At 41.0% G+C, this 24,075-nt stretch overlaps 1 protein-coding gene and 2 long non-coding RNA genes across 5 annotated transcripts; 1 reads left to right on the plus strand and 2 right to left on the minus strand.

The window, feature by feature from the left end:
- Positions 1 to 279: 279 nt before the first annotated feature.
- On the plus strand, positions 280 to 6,489 carry LOC136760376 (uncharacterized). Its single transcript, XR_010820193.1, has 3 exons — positions 280 to 4,437; positions 4,766 to 4,909; positions 5,257 to 6,489. It is a non-coding gene; the product is annotated as an uncharacterized LOC136760376 (long non-coding RNA).
- Positions 6,490 to 10,404: 3,915 nt separating this feature from the next.
- LOC136760377 (uncharacterized) lies at positions 10,405 to 14,498 on the minus strand. Of its 3 annotated transcripts, XR_010820195.1 has the most exons (6): positions 14,303 to 14,498; positions 14,011 to 14,133; positions 13,727 to 13,916; positions 13,326 to 13,518; positions 12,886 to 12,998; positions 10,405 to 12,532 (listed from the first exon to the last, which is right to left on the minus strand). It is a non-coding gene; the product is annotated as an uncharacterized LOC136760377 (long non-coding RNA). The 3 variants fall into 3 exon arrangements; XR_010820196.1 differs by lacking the exon at positions 12,886 to 12,998 and having other exon boundaries at positions 14,400 to 14,498; XR_010820194.1 differs by lacking the exon at positions 12,886 to 12,998.
- A 1,514-nt stretch (positions 14,499 to 16,012) lies between these two features.
- On the minus strand, positions 16,013 to 19,347 carry LOC136760378 (cation channel sperm-associated protein 4-like). The gene is made up of 4 exons (XM_066715745.1): positions 19,185 to 19,347; positions 18,139 to 18,332; positions 16,884 to 17,046; positions 16,013 to 16,370 (listed from the first exon to the last, which is right to left on the minus strand). The coding sequence occupies exons 1-4, from the start codon at positions 19,338 to 19,340 to the stop codon at positions 16,320 to 16,322; spliced, it is 564 nt and encodes a 187-aa protein (XP_066571842.1). The 5' UTR covers positions 19,341 to 19,347; the 3' UTR covers positions 16,013 to 16,319.
- Positions 19,348 to 24,075: the final 4,728 nt, after the last annotated feature.

Raw genomic sequence — 24,075 nt, forward strand, 5'->3', positions numbered from 1 at the left:
AGGCAGTGGTAAACAAATATATACAGCTTTATTTGTTTATTTAATTGATCCTTTATTTAACCAGAGAAGTCACATTGAGATTTACATCTTTTACAAGTCAGCCCTGACCAAAAAGGCAGCATACACCAAGTTACACAGACATAAAAGGAACACAACAAACAACATGTATCAATGTCTTGACAATAAACTTCAAAACTTAAAAGAGATGATTTCCTAATGTTAAAAACATTTGATTATTATCCAGGGTGACAATTGTTACACTATATTGCATATGCACACTACTGCCCAAAACATATACAATCTGGTCAACAGGACACCAGTCTGGGATTTAAAATCAATCTGTAAATGGTCAAGTTGGAAGTGCTTTTGCAAAATGAAGTTCAGGCCGTAGAGCTCAAAGCACTTTTAGCCAAATATGAGATCCAGATCTGTGATCTCAATCTCTAATGAGCATTTGTTGGCAGAGTGGTAAAGGTGCTTGTATAAAATGGCAACGGCCCTAGAAATAGCAAGGTAAGAGAGGAGTTAAACTATCAGTGAAATGATGCTAGAATCTTGATGGGTTTACTCCAAGACAATGGAAAATTGTATGATTTACAATTCACCTAAATGTAGGAAGGGCTGTGTAGTATACTGTTGCACTCTGTTGTGCGCATGATGAGCCCGTTATATTAACTATTATTTGTAAAGGTGAATCAGACTGCTACAATCCCTACTGAACTGTGGATTAAGTGAGAAATCAACTCAAACTATGAGCTCTGATGCACAGTCAGCTTTGTGGATCCGGATTAAACTGTGCTTCTGACATCCAGGTAGAAGAAATGAAAAACTTTGACTCAACGTTTGTAAGAAAAAGGAATTTAGTAGATTGTGTTGTTAACCATCAATACTTAATAAGCATAAGCATCAATTGAGCCCCCCCACCCCCCACCAATAGTGAGAGCGCATCAATTTGTCCACCTCATCGTAGGTGCCCCCCCCACACACACTTTATGAAAGATGCGATACTCACGTTATTATACATGTTATACACGGGGTGTGTGGAGCGAGGGTGACGTCCTCTTTAAGAAGGAGGGCTTGGGGTTCCAGGTCAGGGGTTATAAACCCGCATGTGCCTCATTCATCTCTCTGCTCAAATAACATTTGATTGTGGAGTTTTCACATGATTTGATTTATTATTCTTTGCATTATAGATATTGGAGCTAACGTTTTTCTTGGACATTGTGCTTCTTTGAAATTTTGATTAATTCCATTCTGCACATTACATACTGCTGTTTTACACAGTAGATCATTGCATTGTGTTGCTTGTGTGGCACTTGTGTGGTAATTCTGTTTTAAAAATATTTTTTAGTGGTTGAATAAAAGCTGTGGCCTTGTTTTTAACCTGGTCTGTGCCTGCATTGTATGCCCACCTCACAGAGAAGTGAACATATTAATTATAATATAGGCTTAAACAAAGATTATGTCAGTAAACTGTATGTTGGTTTGTATGAGCTCAGTGTTTGGGTTGTTATTAGGTGTTATGTTTAGTTAGATGTAAAAACACTGTAGACAAGAGTACAGTTTAATCTTGTTCAAAGAGACAGGAGCAATGAATCCTATAACAGAGTCTGATCGTCAATTTCTGTGATCCATCCAGAGGTATGAAGTTAGGTGTTAGGAATTAGGACAATATTCATCATTCATTTTGCACATTTGTCTTTTGCTTTGTAGATGATTTGTGAAAGCAAGAGTATTTAAAACAAAAATTACAATAATCCTTCAAACAGAAGGAAATTATATATTTCCTCTTTTAGACATCATATATTATTTTGCATCCTTAGTGAACCATGGAAAACACTCAGTCTGCCTTTAGGATTAACTTTATATTCTTCAGTTTCATTGAAACACTGAAACAAGAGTCTGTATTCATCTGAAAATGTGGAGGAAGAAGAACTTTCAGCTTATTATGCCTTTATGTTGATTTTCATCTTTAGGAAATTCCTACTCAAGAACATCACACCTGCACTGTAAGTAATAATAAAAAAATATATCATTGATAATATTGGTATCATTATAAATGTAACTTTACCCCACCATGCCACTGTGTACAAGTTTCCTTGGCCAATGTGTTAAAAGGAAGTGTGTGTGTATCCACAATCACAGAGATACAACGTTAAAGTGTGAAGGGGCAATATTTTGTGACAACGTCAGGACTAAACTGTATACAGTTTACAGTTTAAAGCCTAAGCTTTTTCTTTCCTTACAGGGTTTCCTGGGGAATGGTTCCGATACTTCTTATTTTCTGTCTGGGTCATAGATATTGTCTGTATCTTCTGGATTACCCATGTACAATTGGAAATCTCTCAGATAAGAGAAAGATTAGAAGACCTTCAGTTACTCAAACCAGTCCAAGAAGATACAATGGAAAGTAATTAATCCATGAGAATGCTGAATATCTCCAAATGTATGTTATTAACACACTTATCTTATAGTCCAGGCCCCATACCTTCGTTTAATGTGAAATGTATCACACACTGGGACTACTCACGAGTACTTTCCTATTGATTTTATATTACATTATTGTATTGTTTTGTTGCATTATTCCTTTGATTGTTTTATGAAACCAAAACAATGATTATACTACAGTAACGCACTAGTAATAAGACACGCATGCGCTCACAGCCGCGCTGTTGATGCACTGTGCGCATGCTCTGTTCGCTCTGTGCGGCCACAGGAATTGACGTGCGGTGGCCGCACGGGCAGTGTGTGACGTCGGAGCGCTGTGGGAGACGCGAGCAGGTGAGAAGAGGCGGCTGTGACGAGCGGCTGTTGGCGAGTAGAGGAGCGGCGGACAGACGTGTCAGACACCCAGCAAAGTCTACGCAAAAGTGAGTCACTTATCATTGCTCTGGCATCAAATGGCATTTTAACACCTTCAGGTAGCGACGGGTGAAATAAATGGTTAAAACTGCATTTGGAGTTTGAATTTAGTTCAGCGCCGGCAGCGCCATAACCGCCATTTGAACGGCGTTGGAAATTGAAATGAAAATCTCTATGATGGTTTTCCTGCTTGTCCGATCCTGTTACTGCAGATTTGAATGAAATAGTGGCGTTTCAGCTGTTAACGGTCAGCATTTAATAGTACAGTATAAACGTCCTCCTTCAAACACTGCCTGTATTATTACATTTCATATGTAGCCGACAACCTGGGCTTGTGATCAAATCAGTCCATTGTGAAAGAATTATTATCGTGAATTTCTACACGTCATATATCCATATTGTCGTTATTTGATTAGTTGTGCTGGTTTTGAAAAACAGTACAAAGGCGGTGTTTGTGAAAATGTTGTACGTGTGATGTTCATAAGTCAACAAAGAAGTGTTATCCGACTGTTTGATTTGAATTGGTCTCAACGGCTGATTTATAAAGCTGCGCCTGTATGTAGGACTTGTCCTAAATCTCAGCGCTTATTATTATTCATAATTATAATACTAATTGTGGAGAGATTACTACATCCCTCTAAGGACTATGAACGTTTTTGTTTTTTACTGGTGCAAATTGTTCTCAATAACAGAAACGTTTGGGCTAATCTTCAACTCGTGTTTTCATGAATACAACCGTTGAATGGATCATGTCCTTCACTGCGTTGTCCATAAAGCCTTTGTACTGTGTATTAACAAAACGGGTGTTTTTTGACTGTGGAGCAGCAACATTAAAGAAAAGCTCGCAAGTTGGCCTGTAACTCTTGCTTTCTGTTAAACGATTTCACCACCCGGGGAAGTGAGTTGTATTGCAGGTCGGTTAAGTAGAGACGTCCCGCATCATTCAGTTACACCTTGTTGTTTTTTAAACGCCTACTTAACAGTTTTCTATGCAGGGTCTTTCATGTTTGACGGTATTTGACCAGATTCAAATTCCAGGAATGATAATATTATTTGAAATGAATAATATATTAATATACAGGGTGGTGATTTATGTATGTAAGCATTTCAGCTGCTTATAAAATGAACATATTCAACACATACTTTTTTTACCAGAAATACCCAAAGGTATGAGTAATACAGCCCTCAAAGCGAAGTATGTTCAATATATCACCCTCTTAATGAAATGACATCTGTCTCATTCAATCCATGAATCTATTAGAGTTGAACACTTTGTCATCATATCTTCTCAAATGATGGTACTGAGACAACAGGGCTTAGAAAAACTGAAGCCACTTAAAGGGTTTGAGGAATAAAATGCAGTGTATAAAAGGGTTGATATGACTGTGCAGTGTAATAGAAATGACAAGGAAATGTGCTGGGAAAGTCTTCAGGAGGCTTCTTGACTGGAGGCCGCCCTTGTCACCTGTTTCTTATGCCGTTTCTTATTTTCAGCATCACTCAAAGTGTAAAATGAGCAGGGACAGGGACGCAGAGCCAGAGAGGATTAGTAAGTGGAGCATACTTGATGGGGAGGTGAGTGAGTGCGTGCCTGAGGATAAGTCATAGGTTCATATCTCAGTGTAGCAGTATATCGACATGACTGGTTTAGTTACAGATATACAACTTAATGTTCTTTGCTGTAAGAACATTACATGTGTTTTTTGTTTTTTTTGTAGCAATGTTGTCAACCCTCCTGTAACATGTATGTTATTTGGAATGAACATGTAAATGGCCTTGGATGCATAATAATAATAATAACAGGATGGGCTGATGGGAATCAGGAAATGGGTGACATACTAATTTAATTGGAAGCCGCTGACTGGATGTTAATTGCTGGCCTGTTTGTATCCTCCCTTTGCAGGATGATTGTGACGCAGAGGAGAAAGTGGCTGAGAAACTGATCGGAGGGCTTTTAAACTCCTTCTTTTTTCGTTTTGTTATGACCTGTGTTAGATCCTTCAGTTGTCTCTTGGTTTGCTTGCAGACCATCCCATCCATTGCTGCAGTAAGTCACTGTGAAACTGTTTGATTTTAAATTGGAGCTGTCCATGATGTATATTTATGCCTTCACATTTTGTTCTCCATTGTTAATTAACTCCACTCACCACTACTGTCCTGTAATGTGGGTGACTTGCAGGTGTCCTCCAATGGGCTTTCAGAGTCGCCCATTTCTTGGAGGTGGTTTCTGTCTGCTGCGTTGTATTCACAGCTGAGCTCTTGATGGCTTCGGTTTCCGAAGTGGCTTCAATTAATAAGAGAGGGGTTCATTTAAAATTGATATTCAAAAGACACCGGGGTTCTTCACAGCTAGAGTTGGACAGCATTCACAGCTTTAATAAACTTCTGTTTCAGACCTATGCCACTGGCTTCTTTTTTGTTGAACGAGTCCTGTTGGTGGTCTTCGTGTGGGAGATTGGCCTCAAGTGGTTCCGTGGCTTCATCATTTTCTGGAAGGTGAGTAATTTTAGATTTAAGGGAAGGAAACCAAGGCTTAGATACGGACAATTGTATTTCCCTTCTGCTCGTATTGGCCATTGACATCAAAGACCTCTTTGGTAGACAGTGGTATGTGCATAGACACAGCGACTATAGGAAGAATACATTTTGATGTGTTACAACCTGAAATCGTGATGCATTTAATGGGATCTACACAACCTGCTCCACACTTTCAATGTGGGGAACAATGGGGGGGGTGAAAAAACAATTAAAACTTAATCCAATGAGTATTCAGCGCCTTTGCTTTTCACTCGTAAATAAGCTCCGGTGCAACCAAGTGCCTTCAGAATTGACACAGTGAATGGAGTCCATCTGTGTGCAATAAGTGTTCCACATGAAATACACCCGTCTCTGTGACGTCCCACAGTTTGGTAGTCTGAATCTGCTTAGAGCGGGTCATCCTCCCAATCCGAGCAGCAGGGTAAAGAAGGGCATTGGTCTGAGAAGCCACAGGCAAAGTGACACTGGAGTGGCAAGAAACTAGAAATAACTAAGTTACTGTCCTTGAGTGGCCCAACTTGACAGTGTGAACAATTTTGCCAAGACCAATGCACGGATATTGCATAATCCAGATATGCAACGCTGGTAGAGATTTACCCCAAAAGACTCGCAGCTGTGTTTGCCAGGTTTCAATTTCTGTATGTGCCAGAGAGCTTACACATCTTCATTACCATTCATTTTGCATGCGTTCTCTGTTGCACTGTTGTGGATGATCACAAGTTACATACACACTCTCACAGCCTCCTTCAGTGTAACACTCCAACCTGCTTTGCTCTTTTTCTTCAGGATCGTGAAACATTTTCGATCTCTTCAATGTTGGCTGCCATATTGTGCTTCCCATCGCAATGCCTGCGGGAAGCACTGCCACCATATTGAAGATTTTCAGGTCAGTGAAAGGACTTGGTCAGTTACTGCCATTGAATGGTTTTATTTAAGACTCTTCAGCCTGTGTGCTGCTGAAGAGAAGATAGAGGCAGCAACGGACAGTCAGTGACAAGCTTGTCTGCAAAGCTAGTGATCTGTGTTTGAGCCCCAGTCCTGACTTCCTACCATCCAGTATTATATTGTCATCATTCGTAGCAGTATGAATGTGTAACTGATGTTCAGACGTGTGGTGTGATTTTGATCTTCTTTGGTGTGTTCTGTCTATTGTGCGCAGGATCCTGCGGGTGATGCGCATATTCCGCTGCGTGTCTGCACTAAGGGGTGTGCAGATCATTTTCCAGGCGCTTTGGGATTCCATACCAGAGGTGGCCAATATCACTGCGCTGCTGATGATCATAATGGTGGTAAGATATCTGCCCATTGTGCTGCATAGTCAGTGGATCACGATCTCCATTCACTCAGCCAGTTGCTCAGTGATGTCATTGTCAACTTGTTCTTGACCGAGATATAAGATATAGAATAGTTTGCTTCAGTGGAGCCCTGTTATTATTCCAATCCTATGCTTTGTGATTAATGTCAGTTCAGTTTATTCATTGCTGTGTTTCTGTCTGTAGACGTTTGCGTTATTTGGAAACGCATTGTTTGGGCATGACGTTCCCTCGGCCTTCGGGACTCTGGGTGCCTCGATGTTCTCTCTCTTCATCTGTATCACGCAAGATGGATGGGTGAACATCTTTAAGCAGTTACTGTACGTACTCTCACACACGAGTAACACAAGGTTAATGGTAATGGCAAAACACCCTTAGCCTCTGCAGTCAGACTAAGCGGAAACAAAACCAGTCCAGCGAGAACACAAAAGCTCAGCTACAGTGATAGAACAGAGTCCTGACATACAATGAGCAACGTTAACATAAGGATGCCACAACACCAAGCACAAGTTGGAGCAGACCCCAGCATATCATGGTTTTGCACACCACACTGGGCTTGGTACAGCTATGCAGCGAGTGCTATCAGTGCTACAGTCATGAAAATACGTCTGGAAAGTTGCCTGATTGTGTGGCTGCTTAAACAGCCTCAAGCTCTGTCCATGTCAGTACACTAGATATAATTTAGTAAGACCAGAACGAGGTTGAAACTTGGTTAAATCTATACATAACCAGTTTTGTTGATTCATGGATTTTGTCTGCATAGTGTCGATGCAGAATTGGTTAACATTGATTCGTTTCTCTCTCTTCTCCCCGTGTGTTCGCAGGGCAAAAGGAGGCTGGGTGATGATTGGGGGTTCCATTTTCTTTTTGTTGTACATGATGTGTGTGACTTTCATCCTTGTCAACCTGCTGGTTGCTGTGATATCAACCAACCTGCAGATGCTCATGGCAATAGAAGATGAAGAGAAGGCTAAGAAGGAGTCCACACAGAGCACCCAGGTCAGTGAAACACAGGCTGCACTGTATCGATTGTGTACTAAAATACAGCGCAGTGTAAGGACTGCATAGGGAAGTCAGCGTGGCAGAGTGGAAAGAGATGTGCTGCAAAGCTGTGCCCAAGGCAGGTCATGCTTCCCTTTTACAATTTGACCCTGATCAAATTACTGTAGGTCTGTAGTTGTGCAGTGGTTTTACCAAGCCTTCACTGTGCTTTTTATTATTATTATTTATTATTTTTGTCATTTAGCTGACGCTCTTATCCAGGGCGACTTACATTTTGTACCCATTTATACAGCTGGGCATTTTTACTGCAGTAATCTAAGTGAAGTACCTTGCTCAAGGGTACAACAGCACTCTCACCCAGGATTTGAACACAACCTTCTAGTCTTGAGTCCAGAGCCCTAACCAGTACTCCACAGTGCTGCCTTTACTACATTCTGCCATGAATAATCCATGGTCTTCCTTAGTGAATATGCCCTGAAATCTTTCAGGGTTTTCCCCTCGTCCAGGGTAGTAAAGCACTGCGAAGACGTTGAATCCGTAGGAAAGCACTGTAGCACTATGCTTAAACCACAGTACAACCAAGTCAGAAGTGCAAGAGTCCTGTGGGATTTTGTCTGTGATTCTAATAAGCATGAAATGCACTGCACACTGAAGTTGAAAAGAGCGGAGACCTTCCTTTGAACTGAACAGCCTTCACAAAATATGGTCACCTCTCGCACCCAGCGAGAGAACACCCAGGGCAGTGTCTGGTCACTGGTCTCGTGCTTCACACTGGGCCTGCTGGAGGTGCCCACTGTACAGGCTCTGACGTGACATGAGCTCCTTGTGGCATAATTTGAAGATGCCGGGGATCTGCCGCTCCGCGATCACTAGTTTGGTAGCTCTGGAGGAAAATGACAGAGCAGCACCAGTCTCTGCTTAGTTATTTTGAATTTAGAAACCTGCCACAGATACTTGGAACCAAAGAGGGACAAAAGGAGTAATGATGAGAGCTTAACTTTTTTTATCCATTGTGGTATGTTTTATGTTTTGTGACCAATATCACTTCTGTACAGTTCCCTGTATGTCTGTAATGCAGTTGTGTTGCTGAATGGGCGTCACCTTAGATAAAGGCCTCTGAAGAGTCAAAGAAATCCGGAGAGAGCTGTTTCCAGTCAAGGTTTTGAATATATGCAGCTGCAAGGAAGAGGTTCAAGAGGCGATCTCAAGAACAGAATTAGTGCCTGTAGTTTGTAACTTCTCTTTTATGCAGACCAGACAGGAGCGAAAGATAACAGGACCCACACGTCTGTCCCGTGATGAGTGCAAGTTCGGGTTCTGCCTGACAACTCATTAGGAAAACCTCATATATGGTTAAACCGGAGAAAATTAAAGCATACTTAATGTTTAATAATAGGGGGGTTTGTGTGATGTATCGAGCCCAAATTGCTGGAGAAAACTGGTTCTTATCAGACTCTGTTCCTCTGGGTATCAGGGCTGCACTATGGCACAGTACCGTAGCACAGCAAGGCTGTGAGACAGTGACCTTGTTTACACAGACGCACAGGGTTAGAAGTGCAGTTCATCAGCCTCCCAACAAAAAGAAAGGTAATTGAATAAAGTTTCTGCCTCCGACAACACATTCTGGAACGATTTGGCTCGATCAGCTTCGACCCCCCGAAGCTCCACGACCAGCACGACCCAGCTGAGCTGACGTGTTCTGTGTCCTCCTACTCATGGCAGAATCGTGGCAGAAGTGAAGGCGCTCCCCATCAACCAGAAGAAGGTTGAAGAGAGGGAGATGGGCCTCCAACGTGCAGCTGCATTGAGGCAGAACCTGCTGCACAATGATGTGGCCACGGGCAGGTCAGGGGACATGCTGTCCACCCTCCTCACCCTGGACGCGGTAAGTGGCTGGACTGTGTTTTCAGAGTGATGGCTCCCCGCTCTCCTAACTAAAGGGACACGCATGCAAGTAGTACTGAGGTTGGCGCTAAAAACATCTGAAATGGGAGTGCTGGGGGACACCAGTTACCTAACACTCCCATTTCCAATTCCTCCAAATGTGACCCCCCACTAGGATCCCACTAGTTTAAACATTTAAACTTCCATATTGGGATATGATACATGTACTACTAAGGTTAACAGAATAGCTTCACTACATGTGCTGAATTGGTACTGAGTTAGTGTTGAAGCATTGATCTGCATTACATACTGTTGATTGGGTTAATGTGTCATTGTGCGTCATGCTGGATTACAAATGTTGCAGGTCGTTTGAAGTGTAACTTACTTTTTTTGGCAAGCTGGACAGAAATGTTTCTCAATGAATACCACAGAAGTGCTCATGTGTGTTTTACAAATGCACGCGACGTGTTATCAGTGCAACAGTCATTTATATGTTGTCTTTTTGAATTGCAGGCAAATGTGACCGACTCGGGGGCAGCATCTCCCTGTATATACAAGCGGGGCTCCTTTCTACTGGCTGTCGCCAAGGAGAGGAGGCAGAGCACGACAACCCTCCCTCCTCCCCCCACCACCCCTGTCCCCCCCTCCCCCCTGAAGACACCCCCCCCCGCCCCCAATCTAATTTAATTAAATGTACTGAATTTACTCTAATTACTTTTTAATTTTAAGAGCATGACAACTCTCCCCCCTGCCCCCCCCCGCCCCTCCTCCCCCCCGTGAAGACAGCCCCCCTGCCCCCCAATATAATTTTCATTTAATGTACTGAATTTATTCTAATTACTTTTTGTTTAATTTTATTTAAAAAATAACAAAAGGCATTCTGTTCATGCACATATTTTTCCTAGGTATATTAAGTTAGTTTAACAGGAAATTAATTACAAAAGTGCAAAAATGCTCTTTGTACAATAATTTGTGATATACACATCTGATGTGACAGTGTCTTTGTCTAGTGTGATAACGGACCCCTCATTCCTGCTATAGTTCCTTCGATCAGCTCTTGGCAGTCGGCCACACGGGGCCACTGATAGGGTTGCCACTCTTCCCGGTTTTCCCGGGATTGTTCTCTTTTTTGAGCGACTGTCCCAAAAAATGTATATTCTTTCCCGGGACACAAATTGTCCCGTTTTTTTGTGAAAATGTACATTGAAATTAGAATTTCATAGTTTCAAATAAATAACAAATCAATATCGTTTGTTTTCCTTCTACTGCTATTGTGTTGTCTTCCTGGATATGTTCATACATCCAATCTTGTGTCCGTAAACGGGTAAAACACAGCTGTCGCCAAGGAGAGGAGCCAGAGCACGACAACCCTCCCTCCTCCCCCCACCACCCCTGTCCACCAGCTTTTTTTTTCCAAGAAGGAGAAAGCAGCGACTGAATTGCTCAAAGTGGTATCCTTTGTTTTGTCTGTCCCCGTCAGTAACGCCTATGCTGAGCGTGTATTTAGCCATATGGAGGATGTCTGGTCAGACAAAAGGAACAGGATGTCAGTGGGGTTGGTCAAAGCAGAACGTCAAATTAGATTCAACTTTCAGTTATCATGCTTGGAGTTTAAAGCATTCATTGAGGGACCACAGGGACTTCTGCAGGTAGCAAAAAGGGTTGAGAAATACACATGGAAAGAGCGGTGATAAATGTCAGTGTTGGGTTTCCCAATTTCATTAAGTTAAAAAGTTGTTTATAATTATTACAATACATGTTATAATAATCATGTTTTCATTGCTAAAGGGAGTATATGTACATATGATTAGATTTTATAATAGATTATAATTAGACAGTATATGTTTACACATTGAAGTAAAATGGCTGTATTTAATGTAGAAAAGGACAACAGCAGACAAATCAAAGGTGGCAACCCTAGCCACTGACTGTTAAATATAGGGCAGCGTTTTGAAGCTGATGCCTTTCCATGTATGAGACAATTTGGAATCGTTTTAAATGTGTCAACATGACTTCTGCGCAGATTCATGATTGCTTTCAGTCCGAGTTCATATCTGGTCCACACGCCTGTACACTGTACACTGTACACTGCTTTCAATGCATCTATCTGTCCACAAGAGGGCAGCAGTGTTGTGTAATTGCTGTAAAACAATCAAATTCCTGCTTGAACTTGATGGCAAGCCGAATGATCATTTAGAAATCTCTCTAGTATTATTTCAAGATATCGTTCATTGAATTTCAGATATCTTTAAACCATTTACAGATATTGAATTAAGGTGTTTTAAGATATCTAGAAATGATTTACCTGCAAATCATTCAGAGCAGTGATTCTGAAACCTGTCCTGGAGTACCACCGACCCTGATTTGAACCCTTAATTGAACTAATCATTTCTTAAATCAGAGCCTTTTAATTATTTCTAACACTAAGGATTTAAAGTTAAGTATAACATTATATAAGGAAACGATCATCTTAGTAAGGAACCAACTTCTGTATCAGGAAGTAAAGTTGATTCAGTAACACAGGAGATATGATGCTGCTGACGACAGCTGAGTGCTGTACTGAAATAATCTGTGATAAATTGGGATCAAGATTATTATTTTGAATTGTCCCTTTACTGGAAACTTTATAGATTGTGGGAATGTCAACTACTGTCCATGTGATAGAGATGCCTTTTATAAGGAGGATCTCTGATGTTGTGCGAACCACACATTGTGTCTTCAGATGACTCATATATTCCACATGGCAGATATGCACATTATGAATCGTGCCGTGAAAGGAACCGATGTCTGACCTGTAGTGGCAGAGGTGCATACGGAGAAGACGCTGGTGTTCTCATTGAAACACAGTAGGCCGAGGGCGCGGCTTTAAAGACAGCCTCACGGCATCTTGAACAGACCGATGTTGAGGTCCACAATGCTGAAGTGATGCTTGACTTAATGGAGAAATAAATTAAAATACTGAAATTAAAGGTTGTCCAGATTATAGGAATCTGCAATACATTGTGAAACAGCTCAAATGACAACCACAGTAGCATATATTCTTGTATTGATAGTTAATTTATAACATACTTTTGGTGGAGATTACTCAAATGAATAGAATAAGAGTCATGAAGTAAGAATAAGTCCATTGCCCTTCTCTTGAGATTTATGGAATGTACAATGTTTATCAATTAAAATGCAACAGAAATATGTGTGAATAACTGAATTTGTAGAAATGACATTTTGCTGACTTTTATATTCCCTTAGAAGCAAAAACAATGTATGTATTATGTAACTGGGGATTGACCTTTATGACCTGTGGCAGGATGAAATATTATTTGAGATACACAGTAAAGCTCCAGGAAATTGTAGGTGGCCACTGCAATTTCCATAAGAGAGCTCAATATTCACGGCCTTGCCCTGATAAAAATGAAAGGAAGGACAGTTTATAAGGGGCAAGCTACTAAAGCCAGATGCTGAATGGGCAACACAGATGTTTTCTCCTGTACAATCAGACACTGTGGTCTGTGGGAAGTGTACAAAACTAGCCTAGGTTATAAATTCATTTGTTTAAGTCTTGAGTTTGTCACTGCAGTGTTGTGCACATCTGGTTCCTGTAGGCTGCAAGAATGTTTGCTTCCTCTGGACCACTTTAAAACTTTTCCCAGACCTATAAACCATGCTGGGTGTGCATTATTTCAATCCCACAGCCTCAAATCTCTAGGACCACTTAATGTAGATACTTACAGTTTTTCTTGGCCTCCATTTGGATGCAGATATTGTTGAGAGGACACTGGTGTCGGAGCTCCTTGTGCACATAGAATTTGTAGATGCCCAGATTGTAGTCTATTACCACCCTGCGCTTGACGGTGGCTACAGGCATGAACCACAGGGCCAGACACAGGGTGAACACAAACAAAGCTGTTAACCCCTGGAAATCCTGAAATACAGATTTGAAAAAGCAAACTTTTAAGCATCATTTCACTAAGTCCTTTTATTGGGTCTTGTTTACAGTTTATACATTATAACAATGGATATACTATGTTAGCTGGTACTATTTAATATGGACAATCATATCACAAGCCCCCTTGTTTATTTACTATTTCAGACCTGTGCTTACTATTCAAACATGATGTATTCTGCTTTACCTGGAGAATATGGAAATAGTTTGATGAATAGGGGTTTGTTGTCCTTCACACTCCTGCCATCCTGCCCTACGCAATCTGATCAGAAGTGTTACCTTGTAGTTTCCAGTGACATGCAGTAGATTGCCAATGATACTGGCGATCAGCAGTATTACAGCCTTCCAGATGTTCTGCCGGTATTCTAGTACAAAAACTGAAAGCAAAGGGGGCAGCTGTAAATGGTCATGTCATTTTTTTGTATTTATTATTTAACTCACAAAACACATAAGGGAAGTAAAGCGACTTACCATTCGGCTCCTGCAGAATGAAAGGGAGAAAACTGCTCTCTCTCAGTTTCTCCAGGCCAGAGCACACTCGGAAGAAGAGCTCATTCTTTCAGCTTCTGAGAAAACCAATCAGCATGAAGGGAGCTGGAAAAGAGCATCACAATTAACATTGCTCCCCAAACACCTGTAGATCAAAACAAGTGGAAACCTCTTGGGGAGATGTTCGTACAGCAATATATTATATATATTTTTTTAAATCAAGGAGGTGGTAATACTTTACTGCACCTTGTGATTTAGCTAATTATTCTCATACCTGCCATGCAGCCTGGCATTCTTAGCCTATATGTCATAATCATGACAATTTAAACTAGAAGTCCAAATATTCAGGCTGAGGAGCCCTGCTTACAGACCGTATCAGATCACAGCCCACGCAGTCAGCCGGCGACATATGCACCGAGCCCGGCGTCTAGGCTAACCGACCATGTCTCAGAACCGTCATAAACACAAAAAATATTCTTTCGTTCTCACCGTGTCTCAAATAAATGTATTTACGTCAGTTGCTGTACATTGTGGGTAGAGAATCGATTTACGTTAGTCCGGAAGTAAAACATGAATATTCTCAAATATTCTCCATATACTACTTGTCTCCCCCAGTTGTTAAAACAACACAATATATTGATCGTATCTTCCGAGTGGATTATTTCATAAATTGACACACCCCAAGGTCGTAGTATCACAGGACAAGGTCATCTTGGTAAGGTGGTAGCCATTTTGGTAAGGGCACAAGGTCACCTTGACAATCATTGGTGTAATGATTAATATTTTAAACTGTTTTTTTAAGGTTATATGTTTTATGATACGGTGTTAGTAAAACAAAATAAATGTGAGAATAACAAAATAAAGTTATAAATACATATATATTTAGATTATATGTTTTATGAATAGACTTAGAATGGTAACGTGTTAGCAAAATGCAATCAATTAAAAATACATTTTAAATACATATATATATATATATATATATATATATATATATATATATATATATATATATATATATATATTAAGGTTGTATGTTTTATGGATAGACTTAGAATGGTAATGTGTCAGCAAAATAAAATAAAAATAAAAAGACAATCAAGTTTTAAATATATATATATATATATATATATATATATATATATATATATATACACACACACACACACATATATATTTCTTTTTTAAGTTATGTTTTATGAATAGACTTATAATGGTAACGTGTTAGCAAAATAAAATAAATTAACAATACATTTGAGAAGAACAAAATACATTTTAAATACTTATATATATATATATATATTAAGAGAGTATGTTTTATGAATAGACTTAAAATGGTAACATGTTAGTAAAATAAAATAAATAAAAAATAAATTTGAGAATAACAAAATAAAGTTTTAAATACATATATTTTTTGAGATTACATGTTTTTTGGATAGACTTAGAATGGTAACATATCAGCAAAATAAAATAAAAATAAAGACAATAAAATATAGTTTTAAAAACATATATTAGGTTATATGTTTAATGATACTGTGTCAGTAAAATAAAATAAAAATAAAAGGAGAATAACAATTTATATATATATATATATATATATATATATATATATATTAGATTATGTTTTATGAATAGACTTGTAATTTTAGTTTGTATGTTTTATTATTAGGTTTAGGATGATACAGTGTTAGCAGAATTTAAAGATAAGAAAAAATGAATTAAGAAATGTATAGACTTATAATATATTGCATCTCATTATATATATATATACACACATGTATACCTATATCTCATTGTTATCTTTATCAATAGACACTAAAGTCAAATACACTACTTTTCTTAGAGAAACACAGTAAAGTGTATAGAATTACATATATTATTATTATTATTATTATTATTATAGTGACTATTAGTGCAGTATTATTATTACTACTATTATTGTCATTACCCTTACTTGTATTACTTAGTATGATCATCATCGCTATTATTGATCTCTCCCTGTATGACAAATGTTTAGATTAATCTGTACCTCTAGTGTATTCTTAGCAATTCATTCCTGTCACTATGATAAAAAAAGTTTAAAAAACTTAAGTAATTGGTTATATTCTACCTGCTTTGGCAATACTGCTGTGCAAGTCATGCCATTAAAGCTTCTTTGAATGAGAGACAGACACAGAGAGACAGAGACATGATGGCCACATTACAGTTTAAATTGGCTTTGAACATTATTTTAATTAATTCCCCCAAAGAGCCCGATCATGCAATCAAGAAGTTTGATGATGTGCTCTGCCTCATCTCGTGTACACACTGGGAGATGCTGCCCCCAAGTCGGTCACATTTGCCTGCAATTCAAAAAGACAACATATAAATGACTGTTGCACTGATAACACGTCGCGTGCATTTGTAAAACACACATGAGCACTTCTGTGGTATTCATTGAGAAACATTTCTGTCCAGCTTGCTAAAAAAAGTAAGTTACACTTCAAACGACCTGCAACATTTGTAATCCAGCATGACGCACAATGACACATTAACCCAATCAACAGTATGTAATGCAGATCAATGCTTCAACACTAACTCAGTACCAATTCAGCACATGTAGTGAAGCTATTCTGTTAACCTTAGTAGTACATGTATCATATCCCAATATGGAAGTTTAAATGTTTAAACTAGTGGGATCCTAGTGGGGGGTCACATTTGGAGGAATTGGAAATGGGAGTGTTAGGGAACTGGTGTCCCCCAGCACTCCCATTTCAGATGTTTTTTAGCGCCAACTTCAGTACTACTTGCGTGCGTGTCCCTTTAGTTAGGAGAGCAGGTAGCCACCACACTGAAAACACAGTCCAGCCACTTACCGCGTCCAGGGTGAGGAGGGTGGACAGCATGTCCCCCGACCTGCCCGTGGCCACATCATTGTGCAGCAGGTTATGCCTCAATGCAGCTGCCCTCTGGAGCCCCATCTCCCTCTCTTCAACCTTCTTCTGGTTGATGGGGAGCGCCTTCACTTCTGCCACGATTCTGCCATGAGTAGGAGGACACAGAACACGTCAGCTCAGCTGGGTCGTGCTGGTCGTGGAGCTTCGGGGGGTCGAAGCTGATCGAGCCAAATCGTTCCAGATTCAGGCAGAAACTTTATTCAATTACCTTTCTTTTTGTTGGGAGGCTGATGAACTGCACTTCTAACCCTGTGCGTCTGTGTAAACAAGGTCACTGTCTCACAGCCTTGCTGTGCTACGGTACTGTGCCATAGTGCAGCCCTGATACCCAGAGGAACAGAGTCTGATAAGAACCAGTTTTCTCCAGCAATTTGGGCTCGATACATCACACAAACCCCCCTATTATTAAACATTAAGTATGCTTTAATTTTCTCCGGTTTAACCATATATGGGGTTTTCCTAATGAGTTGTCAGGCAGAACCCGAACTTGCACTCATCACGGGACAGACGTGTGGGTCCTGTTATCTTTCGCTCCTGTCTGGTCTGCATAAAAGAGAAGTTACAAACTACAGGCACTAATTCTGTTCTTGAGATCGCCTCTTGAACCTCTTCCTTGCAGCTGCATATATTCAAAACCTTGACTGGAAACAGCTCTCTCCGGATTTCTTTGACTCTTCAGAGGCTTTTATCTAAGGTGACGCCCATTCAGCAACACAACTGCATTACAGACATACAGGGAACTGTACAGAAGTGATATTGGTCACAAAACTTAAAACATACCACAATGGATAAAAAAAAGTTAAGCTCTCATCATTACTCCTTTTCTCCCTCTTTGGTTCCAAGTATCTGTGGCAGGTTTCTAAATTCAAAATAACTAAGCAGAGACTGGTGCTGCTCTGTAATTTTCCTCCAGAGCTACTAAACTAGTGATCGCGGAGCGGCAGATCCCCGGCATCTTCAAATGATGCCACAAGGAGCTCATGTCACGTCAGAGCCTGTACAGTGGGCACCTCCAGCAGGCCCAGTGTGAAGCACGAGACCAGTGACCAGACACTGCCCTGGGTGTTCTCTCGCTGGGTGCGAGAGGTGACCATATTTTGTGAAGCCTGTTCAGTTTGTATGGATGTCAGCAAAGCCAGGAGAGGGTGCTCTACTGTGCAGCTAGGCCACTCACCGGTTAAGCTCGGCACGGATCGCGTAGTACTCCCTCATATTCCTCTTCCTGTCCTCTACGTGCTGCTTTAATGCCGCCAAGGTCTTGTGGTTCAGGTTTGGCAGGCGTCGGTGTTTGTGGGGAGTTTGCCGTTGGGTCGTCTCAGGCTCCCGTACCTCCTCCTCCTGCTGGCCGACCCCTGCCTGCTCCTGGGCCTGTCAGTACAGCGCACACACACACACGTACATGTTTAAAGATGTTGATTGTAGACTGCATTTGAGAAGTGATGCATCCGACTGCGCTCAGGGGGACTTTACGGCATTCAGCTGAGCTGTGCTTCACTGCAGTGTAGCATGAAGTTAGATTATTGTTAGAATCAACCAGTCATTGATTCAGTTAAGTCAGAGCTCAGGACGAAGGAACGCAACAAGGATCTGTATTTCTAATGGCAGCATTTGGTACCGTTGCATTACTGTTTTGTAATTTATTTTAAGACATTAATAGGAATTCTGGTCATTATTTTCACAGCAGCACAATTTTCTGTAACAGAAGGGTCTTGATCAAATGGGAAATGGAACAAAAAAAAAACTGATCATTTTCAAAGGAAGGTCTCTGCTCTTTTCAACTTCAGTGTGCAGTGCATTTCATGCTTATTAGAATCACAGACAAAATCCCACAGGACTCTTGCACTTCTGACTTGGTTGTACTGTGGTTTAAGCATAGTGCTACAGTGCTTTCCTACGGATTCAACGTCTTCGCAGTGCTTTACTACCCTGGACGAGGGGAAAACCCTGAAAGATTTCAGGGCATGTTCACTATGGAAGACCATGGATTATTCATGGCAGAATTTAGTAAAGCACAGTGAAGGCTTGGTAAAACCAAAGCACAACTACAGACCTACAGTAATTTGATCAGGGTCAAATTGTATAAGGGAAGCATGACCTGCCTTGGGCACAGCTTTGCAGCACATCTCTTTCCACTCTGCCACGCTGACTTCCCTATGCAGTCCTTACACTGCGCTGTATTTTAGTACACAATCGATACAGTGCAGCCTGTGTTTCACTGACCTGGGTGCTCTGTGTGGACTCCTTCTTAGCCTTCTCTTCATCTTCTATTGCCATGAGCATCTGCAGGTTGGTTGATATCACAGCAACCAGCAGGTTGACAAGGATGAAAGTCACACACATCATGTACAACAAAAAGAAAATGGAACCCCCAATCATCACCCAGCCTCCTTTAGCCCTGCGAACACACGGGGAGAAGGGAGGGAAACGCACATTGGAACAAATCAATGTTAACCAATTCTGAATCGACACCATGCAGACAAAATCCATGAATCAACAAAACTGGTTATGTATAGATTTAACCAAGTTTAAACCTCGTTCTGGTCTTACTAAATTATATCTAGTGTACTGACATGGACAGAGCTTGAGGCTGTTAAGCAGCCACAAAATCAGGCAACTTTCCAGACGTATTTTCATGACTGTAGCACTTATAGCACTCGCTGTATAGCTGTACCAAGCCCAGTGTGGTGTGCAAAACCATGATATGCTGGGGTCTGCTCCAACTTGTGCTTGGTGTTGTGGCATCCTTATGTCAACATTGCTCATTATATGTCAGGACTCTGTTCTATCACTGTAGCTGTGCTTCTGTGTTCTCGCTGGACTGGTTTTGTTTCCGCTTAGTCTGACTGCAGAGGCTAAGGGTGTTTTGCCATTACCATTAACCTTGTGTTACTCATGTGTGAGAGTACGTACAGTAACAGGTTAAAGATGTTCACCCATCCATCTTGCGTGATACAGAAGAAGAGAGAGAACATCGAGGCACCCAGAGTCCCGAAGGCCGAGGGAACGTCAAATCCAAACAATGCGTTTCCAAACAAAGCAAACATCATTTGGAGCAGGTTCTCCCGAAACGCAGCTGTCCGTTGTAGCCCCATCTTCCTCTCTTCATCACTTCTCTAGTTGATGTGAAGCGCCTTCACTTCTGCCACGATTCTGTCATGAGTAGGAGGACACAGAACACGTTAGAGGATGCTCTCAGCACCGTCAGCCTGGTTGTGCTGCTTCTGGTGCTTAGGGGGTTCTAAGCTAAACGTTCCAATAGCTTATTGATCTGCTGTTTCTTCTGGGATCCCATAGAATAGCACCAAAACGTAATATTGTTTTTACACATGATTGTAAAAGGAGAGTGATAAAGTCCTGATAAAAACCCATAAGAAGACATGAGCATAACATTGAAAGAAAGCATGCGAGCAATCCCAAACACACACCACCGTTTGAACCAGGTTGGAATACTAATTTAAAATGTTTCTTATTCAACAAAATCTATTTCACACTGCTTATTACTTAGTGAATGCCTGCAATATATACACATAAGACAAAAACAAAATACCATTAAGTGCTATTAAATTTGATTCGCAATCCCATTTCACAGAAAATTGTAATGCAATCAAGGTTGGAAAAAAGACATGATCTGGATAAAGTAGCCAGTGTTTCCATCTAAGGGAAGGGGAGGGAAAGTGATGGGAGAGGAAGTCGGCGTTGAGATGTTGAAGGCTGGGGCGTTGATGGACTCAGAGGTTCAAGTCCTGCAGGGCGAGATACCACTGAGTGATGCGATGGTTGGAGTCCTTTATGCAGTGGAGCCACTGCAGGGAGGCATGGTCTGTTTCCAGGGTGAAGGGACGCCCCAGGAGGCAGTAGCGGAGTGTCTCAATAGCCCATTTGATGTGGAGACACTCCTTTTCGATCGTGCTATATTTCTTGCAAAGATAGACTATTGGGTGTTCCTGGCCCCAAAAATTCTGGGAAAGGAAAGCGCCCACTCCAATTTCAGAGGCGTTGGTCTGTAACATAAAGGGGAGAAGAGAAGTTAGGACATTTCAATACAGGTTGTTGGCAGAGGCAGTCCTTAATAGCCTGGAAGCCACCTGGCTCTGCTCCGTCCACTGGACCGCATCTGGAGCACCTTTTCATGTCAGTTCGGTCAGGGGATAAGCCAGGGTGGCAAAGTCCAGTAGAAACCGACGATAATATCTGGCAAACCCCAAAAACTGCCAAACTTCCTTTTTGGACTTAGGAGGTGGACAGGAGGCGATAGCGGTCACCTTGTCAACTACTGGCTGTACCTGTCCTCCCTTAAGAAGTACTCCAGATACTTGGTCTCCCACCTTGGTCCTGTGAGCGCTGCCTGCTGAAGGGCCCGGAGCACAGCTGCAAAGTGGACGAGGTGGCTATTCCAGTCCTTACTGAAAATCACCATATCGTCCAAGTAAACAGAGGCGTATTGTTGGTGGGGCCAGAGTACACAGTCCATCAGCCTATGTGAAGTGGCTGGAGCTCCGTGCAGCCCAAAAGGCATAGTGCAGAATTGGTACAAACCATGAGGAGTGGACTGAGGGGGATCTGCCAGTATCCCTTGGTTTAAGTCCAGTGTCGTAAAAAAGTGAGCAGCGCCCAGCCGGTCCAGTAACTCCTCCACACGGGGCATCGGATAGGCATCAAACCTAGACACTGCGTTGAGCTCCCTATAATCAACACAGAATCTGGTGCTGCCGTCAGGCTTTGGCACTAAGACTATAGGGCTACACCACTCCGACTGTGATTTTTCTACAACTCCCAGCTCCAACATCTTTTGCACTTCTGCATTAACAGCCTGCTTTCTATAATAGGGGGTGCGATTGGGTTTTATACGCACACAGGTGTCCAGTGCTTTGTGAATATAGTGCTCGATGAGAGGTGTGAGCCTGGGTTGGTGAGAAAATACATGATGGAAGCTGGTAAATAAAGAGCGAACTTGCGGTTTCTGCGCATTTGTTAAATTGGGGTCAATGCAAACCTCAGAAACAGCGGATTCAGGCTGCTTAATTTGGGAGGAACTAGAGGCACATAATGCTTCCTCCTCTTGCCACTTCTTCAGCATGTTGAGATGGTATATCTACTTTTCTCTCCGACGGTCCGGTCAACACACCTCATAATCGACCTCACCTAAGAGGCATGTGACCACAAAGGGTACCTGCCACTTTGCCAGCAATTTAGAAGTTGGTTGGGAATAACATGGGCTCCCCTGTTGTACAAACGTTGTCGCTCCTGGGCCTGTAGAAGTGTCACAATATATCATAATTGTAATTGGCCATTATAATTAGTGATTCCTAACAGAAAATATTAACCATTTTTTTGGTCCCTGAGAAATTGTGACTTACTGTCCATGATGAATTCGGTCCCGTTTATCATACAGGTGACACCTCTTCATCCACGTTCTGATACCTGGGCCACTGATTGATCAGGTGCCTTGACGAAACATCCAGATAATCAAACCAATTAATGTTGAGTCTGGAAGCCACTCTCTTTCCCAGCATTTCCATCACTTGTGAATGCAAGGGGAATGAGAACAGCACTGGCATTGCTTTTCTAAGAAAGTGACAGTATTATTTGAAGGTGTCACACTATCTCAGTGGTTCTCAACCCTGGTTACGGAGGACCCCCTACCCTGCTGTTTTTTAGTTTTTGCAGCCCAGCTCTCAATTACTTTATCGAACCCTTAATTGAAGTAATTTGCTTACATTTGCCTTTTTATATTTTGTAATTTATGGGTTATTGCCATTTTATTGATTTATGTATTGCATGAAGTACAGTACAATGTACAATCTGCCTAAACACTTTGTGATTTCTTTTGAAAATCATTACCTCATAGCATTCAGATAAGCCACTCAGCTGTTGACAGTCTATGTGGATTCCACACAGGGTGAGTTTGTAGAAAACACGGCCTTGCCCTAATAAAAATGAAAGGAAGGACAGTTTATTAGGGGCAAGCTACCAAAGCCAACAAAAAAAAATACAGATTTGATTTATGACATTTGCCATCTTCCAGTCAGTTGGCACATCCCCTGTTCTAAGTGTCATTTGGAATATTTGAGTTAGCGGCCTATAAATAATTTCCCTAATTTCTTTAAGTACTCTTGGAAATATACCATCTGGCTCAGGTGATTTGTTTGTTTTTTATTCTGCTAGTCCCTTTAATATCTCCTCCTCATTTATGCTGATCTCTCTTAGGGTTTGACTGGATTGATTGTTAACCTGTGGCATGTTATCTTTTTTTTCTTTCGTAAAAACCTTTGTGAAATACTAATTTAGAACATTTGCCACATCTTGTTCGTTTTCCAATTACTTCAATGTTTGCTCTTTATCTGTTTCACTTCCTCCTTTATTGACCTATTGCTGTTGTAGTATTGGAAGAAGCTCTTTGCATTAGTTTAATCTCCCAAGAGCTATGTTTCTTTTCATTTCCCTCTTTACTTTCCTGATCCCTTTCTTAAGATCTCTTTGCAGTTCTTTGTATCTTGTTTCATCTCTATCCCTTTTGTATGCACAATACAACATTTTATTTCTCTTGATTTTTTTTGTATACTTCTATTAAAGCATTTTGGCCAATGTTTTTTGGTCCTCAAAGTTTTGGTACAAATTTATTAAAATATAACCATCCATTTTCAACTGAATCTGTATCCATTGTGCTCCAGTCTACCTCTTCTAAGTGCTGCCTCATACCTTCAAGGTTTGCTTTTCTAAAACTGTAGACCATTGTTTTAGACTTGTTTTTTGAAATAATGACTCAAAGCTAACCATATTGTGATCACAGTTTGCCATTGGTTATCTAACTAGTGTCCCTCTGACTCTATCTTGGTCATTTGAAACTATCAAGTCAATGCATGCGCTCTCCCTGGTTGGTTCCCTGACAAATTGTGTTAGAAAGCAGTCATTTACCATCTCAACCATTTCTATTTCTGCTTCTGTAGTCCCAACTGGCCTTTTCCAGTCTATGTGTGAGTAGATAGTAGGGTCCTATGGGCGCAGCCTATTTTGTTATGACGTATGACCTAGCCTTATTGATATTCCTACGTCATAATTGGGGGGCGTGATTTTAGGTAGAGTTATTTCCTTAATTATTCCTACGTCATAT

Source organism: Amia ocellicauda, chromosome 10, assembly GCF_036373705.1.
Source record: "Amia ocellicauda isolate fAmiCal2 chromosome 10, fAmiCal2.hap1, whole genome shotgun sequence".
In the NCBI taxonomy this organism is placed as follows: Eukaryota; Metazoa; Chordata; class Actinopteri; order Amiiformes; family Amiidae; genus Amia; species Amia ocellicauda.

Bases quoted from the DNA above. Each gene is read 5' to 3' on its own strand.
- LOC136760378 (XM_066715745.1), bottom strand. From the start codon at position 19,340: ATGATTGGGGGTTCCATTTTCTTTTTGTTGTACATGATGTGTGTGACT. The intron at 18,333-19,184 runs GTCAGTGAAACA...CTGTACTGACAG, and splicing joins AGTCCACACAGAGCACCCAG to GCCCAGGAGCAGGCAGGGGT. The intron at 16,371-16,883 runs GTAAGTGGCTGG...TTTGAATTGCAG, and splicing joins CCCTCCTCACCCTGGACGCG to GCAAATGTGACCGACTTGGG.